The 19,066-nt window shown below is 38.5% G+C and overlaps 5 protein-coding genes and 1 long non-coding RNA gene across 7 annotated transcripts; 3 read left to right on the top strand and 3 right to left on the bottom strand.

Annotated features, from left to right (window-relative positions):
* Positions 1–138: 138 nt before the first annotated feature.
* Positions 139–3,509, top strand: LOC124314117 (heterogeneous nuclear ribonucleoprotein 27C-like). The gene is made up of 9 exons (XM_046779167.1): positions 139–311; positions 448–655; positions 861–1,062; positions 1,638–1,720; positions 2,102–2,209; positions 2,303–2,492; positions 2,650–2,885; positions 2,967–3,036; positions 3,104–3,509. Exons 1-9 carry the CDS (start codon positions 253–255, stop codon positions 3,283–3,285), a joined length of 1,338 nt encoding a protein of 445 aa, XP_046635123.1. The 5' UTR covers positions 139–252; the 3' UTR covers positions 3,286–3,509.
* Positions 3,510–3,748: 239 nt separating this feature from the next.
* On the top strand, positions 3,749–4,792 carry LOC124314250. The gene is made up of 2 exons (XM_046779405.1): positions 3,749–4,041; positions 4,096–4,792. Exons 1-2 carry the CDS (start codon positions 3,884–3,886, stop codon positions 4,547–4,549), a joined length of 612 nt encoding a protein of 203 aa, XP_046635361.1. The 5' UTR covers positions 3,749–3,883; the 3' UTR covers positions 4,550–4,792.
* A 130-nt stretch (positions 4,793–4,922) lies between these two features.
* On the bottom strand, positions 4,923–9,472 carry LOC124314110 (TRPL translocation defect protein 14-like). Of its 2 annotated transcripts, XM_046779151.1 has the most exons (12): positions 9,145–9,472; positions 8,841–8,908; positions 8,723–8,760; positions 8,453–8,490; positions 8,122–8,253; positions 7,207–7,335; positions 6,520–6,656; positions 6,317–6,457; positions 6,063–6,255; positions 5,781–5,988; positions 5,531–5,715; positions 4,923–5,128 (listed from the first exon to the last, which is right to left on the bottom strand). In XM_046779151.1, exons 1-12 carry the CDS (start codon positions 9,197–9,199, stop codon positions 5,055–5,057), a joined length of 1,398 nt encoding a protein of 465 aa, XP_046635107.1. In that variant the 5' UTR covers positions 9,200–9,472; the 3' UTR covers positions 4,923–5,054. The 2 variants fall into 2 exon arrangements, with proteins under 2 accessions (XP_046635107.1, XP_046635108.1); XM_046779152.1 differs by lacking the exon at positions 8,122–8,253 and having other exon boundaries at positions 9,145–9,465.
* Positions 9,473–9,624: 152 nt separating this feature from the next.
* LOC124314302 lies at positions 9,625–16,032 on the top strand. Its single transcript, XM_046779474.1, has 10 exons — positions 9,625–11,222; positions 11,284–11,574; positions 11,641–11,864; positions 11,933–12,152; positions 12,215–12,437; positions 12,506–12,705; positions 14,403–14,518; positions 14,617–15,233; positions 15,309–15,615; positions 15,684–16,032. Exons 1-10 carry the CDS (start codon positions 9,911–9,913, stop codon positions 16,017–16,019), a joined length of 3,846 nt encoding a protein of 1,281 aa, XP_046635430.1. The 5' UTR covers positions 9,625–9,910; the 3' UTR covers positions 16,020–16,032.
* Positions 12,921–14,358, bottom strand: LOC124314175 (39S ribosomal protein L44, mitochondrial-like). The gene is made up of 5 exons (XM_046779280.1): positions 14,085–14,358; positions 13,763–14,017; positions 13,608–13,692; positions 13,240–13,543; positions 12,921–13,179 (listed from the first exon to the last, which is right to left on the bottom strand). Exons 1-5 carry the CDS (start codon positions 14,300–14,302, stop codon positions 12,974–12,976), a joined length of 1,068 nt encoding a protein of 355 aa, XP_046635236.1. The 5' UTR covers positions 14,303–14,358; the 3' UTR covers positions 12,921–12,973.
* A 140-nt stretch (positions 16,033–16,172) lies between the features above and the next one.
* LOC124314342 lies at positions 16,173–16,743 on the bottom strand. Its single transcript, XR_006911165.1, has 2 exons — positions 16,644–16,743; positions 16,173–16,546 (listed from the first exon to the last, which is right to left on the bottom strand). It is a non-coding gene; the product is annotated as an uncharacterized LOC124314342 (long non-coding RNA).
* Positions 16,744–19,066: the final 2,323 nt, after the last annotated feature.

Below are 19,066 nucleotides of genomic sequence, written 5' to 3'. Positions count from 1 at the left end.
CCTATCATGTTTTTAAGATTCAGAAATTTTTTTATTGGAATGTGTGAAAGAAACAGCCTAGTTTTTTTAAAGTAATAATTTCATAATTTAGGTTTCAACCAGAAAAAGTGTTCAGGCAACGGTGCAAACTGACTGAAAACTGCCGGCCATTTCCCCCAAGCATTAATTGAAGAAGCCAACCCAAGCGCAGTGCGAACACTCCTCGAAAATTTGAAAGATTCGTTTACTGTTATATTCAATTTAAACTGAACAATGGCCTCTCAACAAAAATTCCCTGGAAAAGAAGGTGGTGATAATTCGAATGAACAAGGGTAAGAACTATTTTCCATATATAACATATATGACATGTGAAGTTCATGGGAGATTGTAAATCCGTGACGCCGTACACTAAGCTTTTCATGATTTGCGTTCATTTACTATTTTTTGGTACAAATCTTGTTTTTTTAGTAAAATGTTCATCGGAGGTTTAAGCTGGGAAACGACGCGCGATAATTTGCTTCGATATTTCAGTCAGTATGGTGAAGTTGTTGACTGTGTGGTAATGAAGAACCCAGAAACTGGTAGATCAAGAGGGTTTGGGTTCATTACATTTGCTGATCCTAACAATGTTGGTTTAGTGCTACAAAACACACCCCATATACTCGATAATCGTACAGTAAGTTTTTATATTTTCTTTATACTCTTATTTGCACTACCTGAGCGGTGATAGAATGTTTAACATAATTTTATCTCCTTTCGCGGTATTGCTACATAGAAGTGGAAGGAATTGAAGTTTATATCTCAACTTGAGATATATATTTGATTTCTTTCTACATTTTTAGTTTTGTTTTTTATCATCTCATATTTTTATGTTTATGCAGATTGACCCCAAACCTTGTAATCCACGTGCCGAAATGGTACGCGCTCCTCGCCGGAGTATGGGTACAGGAAATGGTTACAAAGTATTTTTAGGTGGGCTTCCATCAAACTTGACAGAAACAGATCTTCGTAACTTCTTCTCGCAGTACGGAAAGGTCTCTGAAGTCGTTATCATGTACGACCAAGAAAAGAAAAAATCTCGAGGTGAGTCACTTTCCTCAATTAGTGGGTATTAAAGTTAATTAAAACAGCGTAAATAAACTATGAACGTCCTTACATAACGTATGACGCAAGTGTAAGTGGTTATATTCCGAAGATTCGATGGATTCCTTTTTTGATAACTTTGCTAACTTTAATAGTGTGGTTATTTTATTCCTATAGGTAAGCAAATGGCTAAGTTCCTATCCACGTTTACTTCTACTGCTCATGTGAAAGAGTTTCCGCGAATTACAGTAGATAAGATGCCATTAAGGAACTTGGGAGGGTGGATTTACAAGTTTTACATCTGACTAAATATTGGCATACCCATTGGGTTGAGTCAATATTTCTTTCATAATCACAACTCTAGTTTTTAACGATGTATTAGATTTATTTCTCTTCAAGTATTAGAATCCGGTATCAATCTCATCAGATCTACAGTCAAAAGTTATGGTTGAAAAATAATTTAGTCAGGCCTGTCCCAAGATTTCTTCTAATGATTATTAGTGAGATCAAAGAAAGATGTAAAGAAAAGTGGTATAAAAAAAGTGTAATAAGCAATTTGGAAAACCTTGGGACAGGCTTTGGCTTTTTGACCTTTGAATCGGAGGAGTCGGTGGATCGCTGCACTGGTGAACACTATGTTTCAATCAATGGAAAGCAGGTATTCTATCATCAAAACAACAACCAATGTCCCTCTCCCTTACTCTTTGTGAAAAACGCAATCGGAAGTATGAATAATCAGGGCTCACCATTGTTTAAACCTCGCCGACACTTGATCTTATATATTTTTAAAGTTTATTTAGAAAATGTATCTAACCGTCGAGTTAAGCTGGTCTTTGTACCAATCTATTGGTCTTCTAAATAGTAATTGTAATTAACTCTTAGAGAACAATAGATAATCTTATCAATAATGTAACAAGTTAAGGTCGGTGGTGAGCTCTCTTTATTGTTTAAAAAAAATATGAATGCATAATAATTGGTTCTAATGTTAGATTTAACATTAGTCATCAAACAAGGAATAAAGATTTCTTTTGGACTATAGGTTGAAATCAAGAAAGCAGAGCCCCGTGATACTCGAGGATCATCTGGTGGAATGAGACGTGGAGGACACAATGGTGGATGGGAAGGTCCGGGAATGGGAATGCATGGGGTAAGTCACTAAGCCTTCTTACTCAAACTTAAGTTACAGACAGATTTTAAATAATCGATTTGCGTTTTTCTTTTTTGCGTTTTTGCCATTTAGGGTATGGGTCCTATGGGTGGCCCAATGGGCGGACCGATGGGCCCTCCCATGGGTGGTGGTTATCAAGGATGGGGTGGACCTGCCAATCAAGGTGGATATGGATATGGACCCCAAGGTGGATATCAAGGATGGGGCCCACAAGGGCAGTGGGGAGGATATGGAGGAGGACCAGGAGCTAATTATGGCTATGGTAATAAAGTGTATGCTGATAAAGTGATTGTTTCTTCTCCAGGATATATTTCGAAGATAAATTGGCTGAGATTTTCTAAATAGAAGTTTTTCCATGAATCACATTGTCTTTGATACCGCGTAGATGAATGAAAATAAGAACGTGTTAAACTATATAGGCCCTCAAGGTGGACCTCAACAGGGTGGATACAACAACTGGAATTGGGGAGGACCGGGCCCACAAGGAGGTGGCCCAGGTGGCCCAGGTCCCAACGGCGATATGTATGGTAGAGGTCCTAACCCAACTAATGGTGGTCCTCCGGGCGCAGCTGCCCCTACTGGACCTGGAGTTCCTGGAGTAAAAGCTGAACCTGCTCAGTACGGTGCTGGATACGGAACTAATGGCTATGGAACAGTAAGTTAATTGTGCGAGTCAAATGTTACATTTTTTCAGGAGTTCGATCGTTTTTATTTATTTTTTAAATTATTATCCAAGGACGTTAACCAAGGATACAGAGGAGGATACGCCCAAGAAGCTAACGCTCAAGGATATGGCGGTGGACAAGGTGATTGTTAATTTAGTTTTTACAAAAAAGCATCTGTATGATAATTATGGTTATTCATTTTTTTTAGGCTATGGAAATCCAGAAAGAGTCCCACCACCTGGCGTTGCACCTGCCGGTAATGGTCTTGGTGTTCCTGGAGCAGGAGCCGGAGCTGCTGGCCCTGGAGGACCGGGTCCTCAACGAGGAGGTGGTCACCACCACCAGCCGTCGCAATCTCAGTACCACCCATATCGCCGAGGAGGCGTTTGAGAAAATCATCAGTGTTTTTGTTTGTGTTTTAAGTTGCACATTGCTTAGCCCTATGGCTGGACAAACATTTAAATGATGGCCAATCTGTCGTGCATTCGGTGTGTTCTTGTCTGTATCGTTTCGACGTTTCTCTTTGAATCCCGCCCTAACATTACGTTCTGAACCTGAGCTATTCATGACTTTTCGATGCGTTCGAATAAAACTGTAGTTAATTAGTTCTTAAATCCTTGTGTGCAAGTTTCTTAAAATTTCCGAGACAGTATGCACTTTCAAACTTCCGATTACACGTTGATTGAATTGCAATTTTGCTGATACTGATCTATACTAATAACAATCACGATTTACTCTTTGATATTTAATAAACTACTGATCACCTTTCTTTGAAAAAAAACAACCTGTCTCTAAACTTTTTCAACAGAGGGCCGGCCGGACCCTATGACTTCTCTTAGTGTTTTGGGTAATGTCGTCTGCAACAATGCTCAGTACACAACTACATATTGTTCTGAACGTCAGTTAAGAGATCTACTAAAATTTAAATAATTCACTATTTCTTTAGTTTAAATTAAGCACTCGTTAAGCTTCTACGATTAAAAATTAGATGACTTCGTTAAATTTGTTGGTGGGTTATGGATCGGATAGCTCGGAAAGTTCTGGAACCGAAACAAAAGAATCAACCCAAACAGAACTTGCTGAAGATCCTGTGAAATCAAAAATCGAAAATAATTTTTTCCAGGTTTTTGATGATAGTAGTAGTGGGTATGAAAAATTTCTCTATGAATTTTTTAAATTTCTAAATATTTCATTTTTTAGTGAAGAAAATGATCAAGCAGATAACTTTTTGTTGCAAGATGAACATTTAAAGAACTTGAAAAACCCTTTTCGCAGTTCAGAGACTTCAGTGTCAGGAAAATCTGTGTTTGCAAATCCATACAAAGAAGCAGAGGATGCAGAAAAGGGCACACTTGAAAAGCATGTAAAATTCACCCCCAAACTTGAAGACATCAAAGAAATCAATGGGAGAAAAATTTGCTGGAACTATAGGAAAGGGAGGTGCAGATTTGGGTCAAACTGTGTCTTTGCTCATGACTCTGAGCTCTTGCAGAAGAAACAAAATCAAGAAATAAATCAGCAAAGTGTAAGCAGTTCAGCTGATTTTGATCAGGACTCTGTCATTACATCTCAAACCACTTCTCATGCAACAAAAAGACCAATTTCTGCTACCAGTCAAAGTTGTTACACTGCAAAAAAAGGTAAAGGGGCATAATCTGCACCATTGAACTTAAATTCAACTTGTAAATGTTAAAATGATACACTTGAAATTTCCAGAATTTGTATTACTGCAAGAATACAATATTGTATTTGTCTAAGAAAATGAAGGTTATTTTAATACTACATGGGATATAATGCACTTGTAAAGGGTAAATGAAGAAATTGTAACACGGTCGCTTAAGTATTGACGACCAAATGCTACAGTTTATCGGCGATCATCATTTAGTAGACTAGCTAATAACTTTAACACGAGCGTATTGCAACTTTTGTAGTTATTACAAAGCAGCAGTAAGAAAATCGTAGTTATCATGAGTCAGGTGTTCCCAGAAAGTTTTACTATTTTTACTTTCTTTATTTCTTCTTTTGCCTTTGTATGTGGGGGGGGGGGGGGGGTTGATATAGTGAGTAGAATAACTTGAATAAGAACTGAGACTCACAGGAATCAGATTTAATAGTCGGTTACTTAACGTGCCCTTGACCGTATGTGCTGAGAATCGCTACTAAACTCCATTAACGTGTGGTCCTATCCAGCCATTGGTTCGAGGGCTTCCAGTCAGGTCATCTTCGTCGTCGGCTGTAGATTTTTGATATTCAGATACAAAAAAAAATTATTAGTCAAATTATACGAGACTTAAACTTAAAATAAAAGTAGAAAATAAGGAACAAATACTAGGATACGAAAAAATTGTGATTTGCTAAATAAATTCTGTGGTGAAAATTCTCCTATGATACACACGCATGCATCCGACTCGATCATTAGCCATCAAGCTCGGTGTTCCTTACCTCAGCCCAATTCCTCGTGCAATTCAGCTGAGTCAATAATTTAAAATATGGATCCTTTAATATGTAGCTATAACTTACACAATATTTCCCCACAATGTATGTCAACTCCCCTGTGAACGGTACAAACCCTCCCAGGATTTCCACAACACACACAAGAAAAATACAAAATTTTTGTTATCGGATATTGCGTTACCTGCAAGTTTGAAGCAGAATTTTTTATTATTTAACCATTCCTCTTTAAGAGAAAGGTTGTACATTGAGTGGGTCGGATCGCCCGTCACGTTATCGACAATGTCAAGGAAATCGGGCAATTTATTAGCTTGGAATTCCTCCAACGATTGCGTCGTATACGTTTCCAACAACACTAGGCCGTGGCATCTATGAAAAGCGTTTTTGGTATAGTGAAGTGTTTCTGTTGGAAAAAATCCAATTGCTAAGTATACCTTGGATGGCAAGGCTCTTTGTAAATATCCAGTTGGAAATACTGGTTGTGATAGAGAAAGCAACGTCTCTTCTTTAAAATGGTTAGGTGAAAAGGATCACGTTGCTCCAGCATGTTAGTGTAATCTCTGCTGGTGATTTGAGTCTTGATCTCTACCACTTGGCCACGTACTTCCGGCCGACGTACAGTTAAGGTGTAACTCCAGCGATCTAAGCAACATGCACCGAGCAATCAATACACAGCGAATTCAATCAAATTATTAATCCTACGGATAGAAGCTCACCTTTTTGGCCTCTTTTTCTTAAGCGAGCTTGCGTCTTCTTTGAATTGGTCTGTAAATAGTCATGAATGACGTCAAAATCCTCAAAAGGAGGAAACATACTGTCATCGGGCAATGAACGAACTAAGAACTTGAACTTCTTAGCGTTGGTTTCCAAACGGTCTCCAGTGTCCAGACCCATTCGCTGACATACGGCCTATAAAATCGACAATTGAAAATAAGTTATTCCGAATAAACAAAATTTACCGTAAGCTTACGCTAATCATGCGACGGAGTTTAGTATCGAAATTAGTCGAATTGTCGATAACGTCAAAATAAGGATGGCCAATCCAAGCTTCAGCCGCACGATCATCTAGTGTGTGAGCCAAATCCAGATTTTCACTCCGGCAAGAGTGATCCTGTTGTTGATTTAAAAACATTAATGAGTATCACAAAATTTCATTTAAATGTATGTTATTACCTCAGTAGTGTAAAAGTCCTCAGCGCCTTTGGCAGCTGATACCATGTGGATTATCTGGTTGTATCTCGTATCTCTTAGCTCAACCGGATTCCACCCGTTTGTTTTCATCAACTGCTCCCAAACTTCCTTTGAGACAACTAATAAAAATAACTAGTTTAATAGACATAATCCATGAGATAAAATGTGAAACGACATTGACTTATTATTGCGTTAAACTCCATTAACCACAATTACATACACATGTTATATATTGATAACATAAACTTGAGCCAAGCGTTTTCTCAATAACCTTGAGTTTTATGGTCATGCTATTTATCAAGGTGAAACTGGTTTAACGAATATCACGCTATCTATGCTAGAAACCGCGTATTTAATTACTAAACCGCGAAGCTATATTATACTGGCAACATTTCGTGAAGAAGTTGGCGAAATCGTTTAATCTCCGGGATGTACTACCTTCAGCAATCAATACTTTGCGTACGTGCTTCACGTGAAATCACGCAATTTCTGCACGATCTCGCCAACTTCATCTCATGTTCGATTCTAAGCGAAATCGGACCACTAGTATTGGTTTACTAACATGTTCGTGTGGCATGTCACTATAGATCCATCCTCTCTTACTTGCGACTGAGCTAGACTAAATTATTCACATGGAAAAATGAGGACGAAATCTCTATGGCAACTTACATGCGGATGCGTCCATAGTTCCCCGGTCGCAAATAATAATGCAATCGCGGTTGAAATGTTCAGCAAGAGCGAAAAATGTATTCTCCATTTGGATCATCGTCTTCAGCAAGTTTTCTTGAAATGTGATAGCTGCATGAGAGGAAATAAAACGAGATGATAATTTGATTAAACTACATATCATCAACACAATTGCAAACTGGAGTCTAATGACCAATCAATACGGGATGGACGTGTACATTTGACCACATCCTTTTGTTAACGTGACACACGATCGGTCGAAGGAGGAGGGGGGTCATCAATGATTCAGTTCGATCGCCTTCAGACGATATGCGGGGATGATATTTGATCAGTGAAAGCGGATAACGGGAATCGACTAAACCTCAAGCAATGCGCATTCTTTCAGCATCTAACATTTGCAGTCGGTTCCCATCGATAACAAGTCCCACTGACGAGGCTTCACTTGGCAGCAAATTGAACCCCAATATACAAAGGCTCGAATGTCCGCTATTCCGCCGGGCGATATCTAACCCATCCATCATGAATCCATAACAAAATTTCGCAACTTTTTTCTCATCCTTTTAGTTTCACCACAGTTGAACACGAAACAATTACATCCGTGCCAAGGAATACACGGAAGGTTTAAGGCATGTACTCGAATTACGTCAGTCGGAGGAAATGCGGAGGAACGTCACGTCGGTGGGCAGATTATTGGCAGGTGACCATCTTCTCCCCTTGTAATCTAGGAAACCGGAGACGGGTCCTTCTCATGCTGACAAACACGTTTACCCAGCCAGCTACTAGAAAACTATAGTAAAGCCCGAAATCTATTTTTACTTTTTTCAAACTCAACAATTCGAAAGCAGAAACACACAGCCACAGGCAGGCACACACACACACAACCACACACATACACACCGCTGCCGCTTTGGTAAGGAGCACGCTGCTGACATCGATCAGAAAGGCTCGGGCCCAAGTTCGTCTCGCTTGTCCAGCATCTAGTCCCCGTAAAATGGTCGTTATCTGCATTATTTGACCCTGAGCTTGGGCCTAGAAAAACCCATCACATTTGTTTTTACCACTTGGCATTATTTCCTCACACACACATCAATAATGATGAAATACGAACCCCATTTTGAAATAATCACATTTGTACAATTGTTGAATGAAAAACACGTGAGGATGATCACGAGTGAGGAGAAAGGAAAGTAACTAAATGTAGCAAGAACTAGAAAGAGTTGCTTCTTACCATCTTCAGGTGACAAATCGGCGAATTTCACCCCGCCGCTAAAAGTTGAAGAAAACATTTTTTTTTAATTTGAAAGTTAAAATTAAGCAAAATTGTAAGATAAAAAAAAAAAAAAAAAAACTACGATATGGCATTTAAAGGTCAAGTAAATAGTAAGCGAAGGATAAAGCAAAACATGTTTTCGTTACTAATTTTTTAAACGTCCATGGCGACATGCAATCTCATTTTAGGCGAAACTGATTAACCAAGAACAAAGCAATTGGTTCTAACCTGAGTAAGGTTGAGGCAGTTTCAGGCACTCTGAAAACCTAAAATGAACAAAATAATAATACGACGATACGTCAGTCAAATTGTATTCTACTACATACTGCCCCAATAATAAAAATACCTTCCATCCCAAGTTTTCAAAGAAGGTGCACAGCCTGCTTTGCCCAGTAGTTTTTCCCCCGCACGGTCCTAAGTGAATTCACATGAGCATAAGTTACAAAGAAAAATTTCTTTGGTCGGAAATATAGCGCTCTACTCAATAATGGCACACGTAGAAGAATATTTAAAATAAGAAGCCAAAAAAATGTGCGACAAAAAAAAATCGATAAAAAGTCTGGCAAGCAGTCATCGACATTTCCCACCATGCTGCACACTAAGTTGTAAGCACGTGCACTAGTGAGTTTTCCCTCGGATTCTTTTTTTACCTCCGGTCAAGACGACTTTATAAACACGTTTAGCTTTGGCACTGGCGAGTTCCATTCTTGAAAATGAGGAAACTGTTGTGTTCCTAAATAATTATTAAAAATAAGAGACGGAAACCGCCAACACCAACTGAATGGGCACTGAAGGACGAAGTGATCGGTTCGAAAGATCAAATACAAATAACACGCCAAACGGAAAAACCAGCCATTTGTCTAGAGTGGACAAACAAAAAACGTTTTGTGTCGGACTGAACAATTCCGACTTTTGCCCCCTTCAACGTAGCAAGAGTTAAAAAAAAAAACTTTTTAGCCTGGCGCCCAGCTACTTGAGCCTGGACTGGACCAGCTGATGTTGAGAGGGACTGATGGGATATTGCCAAGGTATAAGGGAAAGTCCCACCATGCTATCCCGCGCCACAACAATATGGCCGTTAAATTTTTTTCAAGGACAGCTATTGCCCTCTACCGTTCAATTTTATACCCCCTATAAATCAATCATAATTATATTGTTAAGGAAAAATGTAAAAACATTCTCTTTTTTATATTAAATATAAATTTAAAGTTTATTCTTACTTAGAAGTTGCGAATGATATTAAAACAGTAGAAATCCGGAATCAAATAATTTCGTTTATCGATTTCTGGGAATATATCGATTATCGAATGATTCAAAAAGCAGTTTCCCTTTTTGACATTTCCAGTTATTAACAACATTTTTGAATCGCAAGTGTAAACACGTAGTGTAGAACAGGAATTCGACTTTATTATAAGGATGGAAGAGGATACTTCAGCAGAAGATGTTATGTCGGAAGAAATGCTTCAAAAGCTAAGGAATTGGCAGCAAGAGCAGAAAAATCGCTTAATGGAGCAACAACAACATCAAAGACTACTTCTTATGGAAAAACAAAAGAAACTTTTATCTATGATCAATGCTGGCGACACCACTAATACCTCAGAAAATGGTTCGTTTGAAGTTGTAGAAGCTCCCAATTTGATATCAACAGGAAAATGTGATAATCAGAAAGAAAATAGAGACAATAACCAACAAAATTCTATCACCTCACCACAAAGCGTTGATGATGTACCATTAAAGAAACCAAGATCTGTGCAAACATTTCAGCAATTGCTAGAGACTTCAATAAATACTAAAGATCAAGCATTAACATCACAAAACACTGCTCAAGCAAAAAAGTTTACATTTCTGAAAAGAGGACAGGGAATATCTAGATTTGGTGTCATCACAAAACCAAAAATAGAAAAATCAACCCATTCTAAAGGGAACCATGGAAAAGAAAACAAAATTCCTTCTACTTCAATGAGTTCAAAAATTCAAATAAAGGAAAAATTACCCAAACCAGTATTGGCACCTGTGCAAAATCAAATTACCTTGAAACCAACTCCTGTTGAATCAGTACAAGATACAAAAATTTTATCCCAGATTCTACCCTTTACAGGCCGAAGAGTCGATGAATCTTTAAGAGACGTTAACTCGTCTAGAAACGAAGAGGATCTTGCCGTTTTCGAGCTCTTGGAACGTTTTGCCAACATCAACGCTAGCTTTTCGTCCAGTTCTTCTCTCATCGGCCAACTCATTGATAAAGGAGTGACACATCTCCCTTCGCCATCAAAAGTCATCAATTTCCTTTCAAGAAAAGGAACAAGCAGCAATGAAGAGGTTGAAGTTATCACCGAAAGGACATCGGGTAAACCTAGCAGGCACGTTCGCTTTGCTGAGCATGTCGAAGAAGTGCAGACACAAACCAACGAAGAATACGATAAACCTTGGTTGGCAGACATTTCAGAAGAAGATCCTGGTCATTCTCACGCATCACCTTACGTTTCCAACACTATTCGACTCAGCCAGCATTCAAACGAGCCTACTTGTCCTATTCGGGAGCCCTTCGACTTAGATGAAACGCCTACGTCGCCAATAGGTTTTCCGGATTATCAAAAACTGTTCGGCAATCCAGTCCGATTGTGGAACAATGAAGAACTTCCTTCACCTACTACCCAGGAAGAAAACTTCCTTAAAACCAATAATCCTCTGAGCAATATCTCTGATCCTGTTATCGACCAAATAAAAGGTAACCTAAAGTAAACAACACACAGAAATATTTAACATGACTAAATGTTTACTTTTAACAGGTGCTGCTTCTTTACAACTACCCATAGAAGATCCTCGTGTTGTTTACCAAACATCCCTCTTACGATCTCGACTCACCAGTCTTGAACGCGAAATCGCCAACTACAGACGAGAAACTGAAGCTATCCGTCGGGCAAGGAAAGAGCACGACGAATCTAAACAAAAGTTGGAGCAGGAACAAGAAAAATTTAGGCGGTACACTGAAAACGAGAAGCGAAGATTGCAGTTACTCTATAGTGAGGAACAGAAAAGAGTACGAATTGAACAAATCAAAGATCTACCTCAACTGAAAGGTAATTAAATATAGTTAGTATATACATTTTTTTTTAAACAACCACTTCAATGACATTATAAAACAGAAAACGAAGAGGAATTGAAAAAATTAAGAGAAGAATTAAAGCAAGCGAAAGAAGAACATCGACAGAAGGAGAACAAATGGATGGCGAGTCAAACCGTCGTCCAGGAAAAGATACGTGCACTTGAAATACGTAATCGCGAATTAACCGATAACCTTGAAAAAGTGCGCGCCGAAGAACAAAATCTGCGACGTCGGCTTAATGCCAGTCTTCGACCCGGGGCTTTGGTATGTTTATCACAATTACGTTTGGATAAACACATATTTTTTTATAAAACTTCTCTCTTATTTTCTAGGCGAAAAATTCAAAAAGCGAGAAATCAATTCCTGTGATTGCAGAAGCAAATGTGCCTGCAGTACGTCCTCAGAGTCCACAGATTGCTTTGGTTAATCCTACCGAAACTGTCCCTAATGGCTCACCAAGGAATCCCCAGAAAAATCCTACAAAACCCAGCGATTCACTAAGTCGCCAAAAACCCGAAGAAACCCTTCTTGTGAACTCAAGTCCTGGATCTGGTTTGTTAAGAAAATTGACAGTTTACCAATTTCGAAACGTTAAAAATGGTTTCGTGTTATAGGTAGTGTTTCACAAACTGTACTGCCCGATGGAACCAAGTTGGTGCTCTACCAGAATGGCAATCGCAAGGAAATTTGGCCTGATGGCAAAGGAACACAGGTGGTTTATTACAATGGTGATATCAAGCAGAAGCTTGCTGATGGAAGTGTTATTTACACCTACGCTGATAGTGGAACAAAGCACACCACAAAGCCAGACGGAACAGATATTCTTGAATTTTCAAGGTTCGTAGTTCTCCTCGAACTTTTCCCCAGGGTAGTCGTTACTTGGGATTTTGTTTTCCCTCTTTTAGTGGACAGATTGAAACTACTTATCCAGATGGCCGTTCTCAGGTGGAATATCCCGGAGGAGCACAGAAGATGAAATATCCTGATGGCCGAGAAGATTCTCAATTGCCTGATGGCACAAAACTATGGACGGATGGCAAGGGTCATGGAGTTATGACTTTTCCTTCGGGAATCAGAGAAATTTACACTCCTATTTGCAAGGTAGGTTTCTTCTTAAAATCTCTAAACAAGGTTGATGCTTACATTTTCTTAAAACCTATTTAGAGACGAGAATACCCAGACGGTACAGTGAAAACCGTGTACGAAGATGGCCGTTCGGAAACAAGATATGCGAATGGGCGGATCCGTGTTAAGGACAAGAGCGGACAAATAATTACCGATACCGGAGAAGCGCAAACTCCAAAATGAAAAGAAATTATACAATGTTCCAAACCTATATTCGTTCTCCATGATAGCCAGTCAATCAATTAATATTAATGAACAGCCGATGTGACTTTTTCTGAGATCCATTTACTAAGTGGAAGGTTCGGCTGATTTTCTAACTGTACTATTTTAGACTGAATGTTTTTCAACTGCCGTCCAAAAGGTAAAGCTTTCATTGAATCTTCAGTGTGGAACAGTTGTTTTAATGCTTCGCGGGCTGCCATTTCTTTTGCGATTTCTAAACTTTCTCCAGCACCTGTATGTAAAATAATTGTATAGCCCCAGTTTGAATGAATAAACATAATTGTAAACTTACCTTCAGCAATAAAATTTTTATCAGAGTAAACTCCCACATAGTACACGGCTAGAACTGAGTTTTGCCCAGAGTGTTTGATGAGCCGAAATTCAGGTTCAGCTTTTCCTTCTCGCTTAAGAATGTCTGTCAAATTTCCCACAGAATCTGCAGGGTTCCATAATTCATTTATATCTAAGCCATACAATTGTGTAACAACCAGATCTTGAACAAAAATCCTGGCCCTCTCTTCTCCTGAACTTTCAGCCAAAGCAGCTACAATTGCTTTGAGGGACTTGACATAGGTTTCTGATTCACAGGGAAAATCCTAAACAAGGAATTTAGATTATGAAAACATTTTAAAAGTAAAGACTATTTCAGGATAAACTTACTGAGCAAAGCATCAAGTCACCAAGCCCAATATGTTTGCCAACTGTTTCTAAATTTGAAGTAGAAGTCAGAAAGTCATGCATTGCCCTAAACACAAAGTATCCAATTCACAGTTAAGCATAATCACACATTTGGGAGAATAGAATAAGAATCATACATGATGAGTTCTTCTGGGACTCGTGTGAATACTGCTCTCAAGTAACCATTGGTAAATTTGCTTATCATTTCACCACCTGCTACAGCAAGTTCTTCATTGTTTTGAATCTGTAAATGGGAATCCACTCCCATATCTGACAATCTGGCAGTTTCCCTCTCAACATACGACTTGTGTGTTAATGCTGTTCGAAGTGTAGCTTCATTGAATTTTTCTCCAAGTCTGTTGCTAAATGCAAATATTTCAGCATCATAATTCCTGATAACAAAATAAAATATATTTAATAACTGAGTCAATATTTCTAAACCATGAATAAGTAAACAACCATTCAAGAAATGTGCTGCGGTGAAAAATTTTTGGCCCTCCATTGCGGTCGTCTTCGACGTCTTTTCTTCGTTTAATTTCTCTTAACGTAGGTGCAACCCAACGAGGTTTGAAATTTCTTTTAGATATTACATTTATGGCAGATACTGAAGGGTAAAAAGATTTGTGTGAAAGTCCGTAACGCAGACATTGATGGCATGTTTTCCACAGGGCAGCCATTTTTTAAAACAAATGAAGCACGTGTGTTTCACAGCTGATATCTTTTCGCTCGTTATACGAACATTCATTCATTAGTTTTTTTGTTTGGGAACTCTGAAAGCCTGTAAAATCAAAATGAATTCGTCATTTATGCATCCACGTAACCCCTATCGAACTCCTCCAGACTTTAAAGAATTAGCGTTGAAGTTTCCTGAATTTAGAAAACATGCTAAACAGGTAATCTTAAAAATTTTGGTTTAAAGAATATTGTATCTGACTGAAGATGTCATGTTCATAAACTAATGTTTTCTTTTTGTTTCATTAATTTTCTACAGAAACTTACAGGAAAAATTGAAATAGATTTCAAGGATGCAGCAGCAGTGAGAGCACTATCTACTGTTCTTCTGAAACGTGACTTCAATCTTGATGTTGAATTACCTCCTGACAGACTTGTTCCTACTCTTCCACTACGTCTCAACTACTTACTTTGGGTTGAAGACTTACTTCATCAAGTTAATTCAGCTAGTGAGCAAATTGTTCATGGAATTGACATAGGAACTGGTGCCTGTTGTATCTATCCCATACTTGCAGCCCGAATGAAAGGTTGGCATTTTACTGCAACAGAAGCAGATGAGACAAACTACAAATGCTCATTAGAAACATTAGAGCGGAACTGCTTACAAAGCCATGTTACAATTGTCAAAGTAACAGCTGAATCCATGTTACATGGAAATATCGACACCAGTTGTAAGTATGACTTTACAATGTGCAACCCACCCTTCTTTGACAGTGATAGTTTTGGACCAAAGTCGAGAAGTGATAAAAGACCATTACCAATGTGTCCTAAGTCTGGTGGTTCTGCTTCTACCACTGAAATCGCTGTAAAGGGTGGTGAGGTAAAATTCATAGAAAATCTTATAAAAGAGTGCCAAGAATTAAAATCTTGTGTAAGGTAAAGAAATTAAAAAATGTGTTTCTTTTTCTTTTTTAAATTCTAGTTTAATTGTGTTTATATTTCCCTTTGCAGAATGTTTACTACTATGTTAGGACACAAATCAAGTTTGGCTCCAATTATCCTTCTTCTCAAAGAGGCGGGCGCTTCTTCGTGGAGTGAAACCGAATTCTGCCAGGGTCGCACTACACGATGGGGATTGGCGTGGACGTTTTGTGATAACTTGACAGTTCCAAAATTACCACAAATACGGCCAAAAAATAACGGAAAAGGACCACCCCCTTTGAATTACATCATTTCAGATGAACGGTGGAGCAATAAAGGGGACTTATCGGTTGCTTGCGTCCTGATGAAGATTCTAGAACTCCTCAATTCTTTAAAAGTAGTATACAACTAAAATATATCTATATTTAAGATATTGCGTTAAAACTCTGTTGCGTCGCTTTTCAGATGGAGATCAGGAAAATCAAAGACAAGAAGGATAAAAAAGCAATCGAATTCGTCGCAAGAGAAAATACGTGGTCAAACCAACGTCGAAAACAACGAGAAGGAAAGCGTAATTCAGACCAAGCTTGTGTACAACCCGAATCTAAACGAGCTAAGATTGACGGGTGTCCGCTTGGGCTACAAAAAGATCAAAACTTTTGCCTCAAAGGATTACTTCTTCTTGAAGAAACAAATACAGAGTCGATCCAATTACAAATGTATTGGATCGAGGGAGGTTCGGGTCGAGAATCAATTAATCAAATTTTACAGTACATGAAAAATCATTTATTTGAAAAATAAAAATAAATCATTTAATAGACACACGATGATGTATTTTTTGAATCAATGATTAACTGAATATTATGTAGTATGTAGTAGAAGTCTACTCGAGCCTCCGCCTCGTCTTGCCTTTCATCTAGCCTAAAATAACTTAAGTGAGAAACAAACGAAATCTATGATGGCATTTAAAGTTTTTATTTATAAAACAGATACGCAGTATCGTACGTAGCATGTGTGGGGTACCACCTGGAAGAGTAACGTAAATGTCTGTACAACGTCTCAGGTTCGCGATAGTTTGGCTTGAATATTGGGTAATAGGGTCGAAATAACGTGCCGTAATGCAAATATGGCTTAAACTTAGCATGTGTGTGCACAGGTTTATTGTAAACCGGAGTTGAATCTAAATATGGCTTGTAAACTTCAGGGTATTCCTGATCCTGATTGTATTCCTGTTTGTTTTCCGGGAAGGAGTAGCTAGTGTAGTTTGGTTTTTCGTAAGGGTTTTGGCTTGACACCAAGACGGCCATCATCAAAGTGGCAAGGACTACCTATAGAATTGGAAATCGTTACTACTCAGTATGAATCAATAACTAATGTATAAATTATTTAACTGAATAAAAATGTGATGGTAAAAATGAATCAGACCTTCATTGTCTCCAAATGTTATATCACTGTCGGCCGAATACAACTGATGCAGCCTTCGTCATTCGGTTATATTTATATAGAGCTTGTACACAGACTCCACCTCTTCGATTTCAACAGTGTTAGATCACGTCCGCAATAACGCAACCACTGCCTATTTGACAATTTTCAATTGAATTTCCGTATTGCATAACAAATAAAAAGAGAATTTTGGTAATGTATCACGTCCACATTTGCTGTCTAAAGGCTTGATGTTTTTTTTTTTTTTTAAACTTGGCTAAGGCTTGTATAAACTTGGGCTCAGAAGGCTAATTTAAAATTCTTAATTTCAGTCTTACCTGATTGACGTATCGGACGTATAATATACACTAGCGACTCACTTGTGGCGTTGCGTTTAAGACTTGGCTGTTGTGTTGGCTTTCTCAGGAAGTTTGGGTAGAATTACGATAATAAGGAAAATGCGGTAAAAGGGAAAGCCCAATTTTTGCAACTCATCGTGCATGCAACACAATGATGGACGAGGAAGGAGAGACCTAGGAAACGTACGCAATGATCTAAACAAGAGGCGGAGTCTGAAACATCATCTTTATAAAAACACGAAGTGGAGTCGTACAGAAGCATCAGTTGGCTATTTCGTTCTCAGTGCCAATCCATTCTATTCTTATTCAGTTCTAACTGACGGCCCATAGCATTTACAAACATAAGACAAAAACAAAAAAACAACACACAACATGAATGTGGTATTAATTTCTATTTATTTTGTTAAAAGACATATAGTATGATTATAAATACGGTATTCTATTTTTAGATTTTTGTCATCGCTTCTGTTGTGGCCGTAGTTGCTGGGCAAGTACCTTATCAAAAGCCAACAGATTACGTTCCTTACCAATTATTGAATGACTACAAGCCGAGTTATCCAGCACCGAATTACAAACTTACATCTCCCGAATCCTACAAGCCTCCTGCATATCATGAATACAAACCAACGTACAATGAACCATCAACTTATAAGCCTTACCATCCTGAGCCATCATACAAACCCTATTACCCACCCAAATACACACCGTACTCATATTCCGTTAAATATTGATGAGTAAGAAGTTCCATTCAACAAAAAAAAAAAAAATTTGTGTAATATAGTTGACTATTCTCACTATTTCAAATAAACGTTTATTTCCGTACCAGTGCCGGTGTGGCGGCAAGACCCTCTTGGTAGAAAAAATTGTGATGCAAAGTTACACTTTGCTAAGTTCAAATATTTCTGAATTTGATTGTTTACCTCACAAACAAATTAGTGAGGTACAAAAACAGGCCTGATCTGCAGTCGTTCTACACGTGAGCAATTTAAAGAACCCTGACTGAGTCAACAAAAACGCCAAAAGAAAACCAAGTTCCTGCGGTTAGGACCGCGAAAACCGCCTAGCTTAGGAATAGTCGTACTCCGTACTATCTAACGATTTATAATCAATACCATCAAATACCCCAAAAGGAAGAATAGAGACGAAATTTGTCCTACCTTAATGCCTGGGAATTACAGCCAGGCATCCACAGGTGCTCCATCCACAGAAAAGTTGAATCCACCAGGAGGGATAGGTAAACGGGAGTCCTCGTGAATACACCCCACTCGCGTGGGCGTACACGAGGACATTTAAAGAAAGGGGAATTGAAGAGATCATCAACTCGGCCGACACTGGAAAAATGCCACTCCAATTAAACGGGATGCTGTTTAGTGTTTATCTACATAAAAAATTTCAACAATGAGTTAGGAAAAACATTTATACAGAAACAATAACAAGCAAGGAAAAGTTGAAAATAAGACAGTCGTAAACTATAGGGGTATTCCGTAATTGGAAATAAACAGGTGAATTTAAGGTTTCCATGAAATCCACTGCATTAAGGTCAGGTCACATGCAGGTTAATAAAAGTAACGAAAATTATTACCTTAGTGATGATACTGTGAGTGTTGCTGATGGCAGGAGGCCTTCAGTCAAATCATGTGACTGGAGGTTCAGCACAAGCAAAAACTTTGCTGTTATGATGGCTGGCTCAGGTCTCAAATCTGCACAGAGGAAAAGGTTACATTATTGTGCAAACAGACTGCCATGCATCGAAAAGGGGATAGATAATGCGAACAAGTTTAACTCTTCTATTCAAGCTCCCACATAGTCATCCCATTTTTATTCTGAGTATTTACCCGCCAAACACAAACAGCATGGAGTGGAGAGCATGGACAGCTGCGACACCACAATTCACATAACGATGACCACATTTTTGTAATTTCATTATCGTGCATCCACGTCCAAAACAGTGATCGTTCCGTTTTACCTATACCATGGTTTTTCTGTGAAATATCTTAGTCTCTTTTTCGAAACTTGTATCATGCTTGTGTAGGTATTTTTAATAGAAGCAGACGATACTAATCGTTT

Source organism: Daphnia pulicaria, chromosome 10 (genome assembly GCF_021234035.1).
Source record: "Daphnia pulicaria isolate SC F1-1A chromosome 10, SC_F0-13Bv2, whole genome shotgun sequence".
Classification (NCBI taxonomy): Eukaryota; Metazoa; Arthropoda; class Branchiopoda; order Diplostraca; family Daphniidae; genus Daphnia; species Daphnia pulicaria.
This window is presented reverse-complemented; position numbering and strand designations above follow the sequence as displayed.

Coding starts and splice junctions, on each gene's coding strand:
- LOC124314117 (XM_046779167.1), top strand. CDS start 253: ATGGCCTCTCAACAAAAATTCCCTGGAAAAGAAGGTGGTGATAATTCG. Junction 656..860: donor ATATACTCGATAATCGTACA/GTAAGTTTTTAT, acceptor ATGTTTATGCAG/ATTGACCCCAAACCTTGTAA. Junction 1,721..2,101: donor TTTCAATCAATGGAAAGCAG/GTATTCTATCAT, acceptor TTTGGACTATAG/GTTGAAATCAAGAAAGCAGA.
- LOC124314250 (XM_046779405.1), top strand. CDS start 3,884: ATGACTTCGTTAAATTTGTTGGTGGGTTATGGATCGGATAGCTCGGAA. Junction 4,042..4,095: donor TTTGATGATAGTAGTAGTGG/GTATGAAAAATT, acceptor TTCATTTTTTAG/TGAAGAAAATGATCAAGCAG.
- LOC124314110 (XM_046779151.1), bottom strand. CDS start 9,199: ATGGAACTCGCCAGTGCCAAAGCTAAACGTGTTTATAAAGTCGTCTTG. Junction 8,909..9,144: donor TAAAGTCGTCTTGACCGGAG/GTAAAAAAAGAA, acceptor GAATTCACTTAG/GACCGTGCGGGGGAAAAACT. Junction 8,491..8,722: donor ACTGCCTCAACCTTACTCAG/GTTAGAACCAAT, acceptor TTCAACTTTTAG/CGGCGGGGTGAAATTCGCCG.
- LOC124314302 (XM_046779474.1), top strand. CDS start 9,911: ATGGAAGAGGATACTTCAGCAGAAGATGTTATGTCGGAAGAAATGCTT. Junction 11,865..11,932: donor GTCTTCGACCCGGGGCTTTG/GTATGTTTATCA, acceptor CTTATTTTCTAG/GCGAAAAATTCAAAAAGCGA. Junction 12,438..12,505: donor GATATTCTTGAATTTTCAAG/GTTCGTAGTTCT, acceptor TCCCTCTTTTAG/TGGACAGATTGAAACTACTT.
- LOC124314175 (XM_046779280.1), bottom strand. CDS start 14,302: ATGGCTGCCCTGTGGAAAACATGCCATCAATGTCTGCGTTACGGACTT. Junction 14,018..14,084: donor CGCAGCACATTTCTTGAATG/GTTGTTTACTTA, acceptor TTTTGTTATCAG/GAATTATGATGCTGAAATAT. Junction 13,180..13,239: donor TAAAAATTTTATTGCTGAAG/GTAAGTTTACAA, acceptor TTTTACATACAG/GTGCTGGAGAAAGTTTAGAA.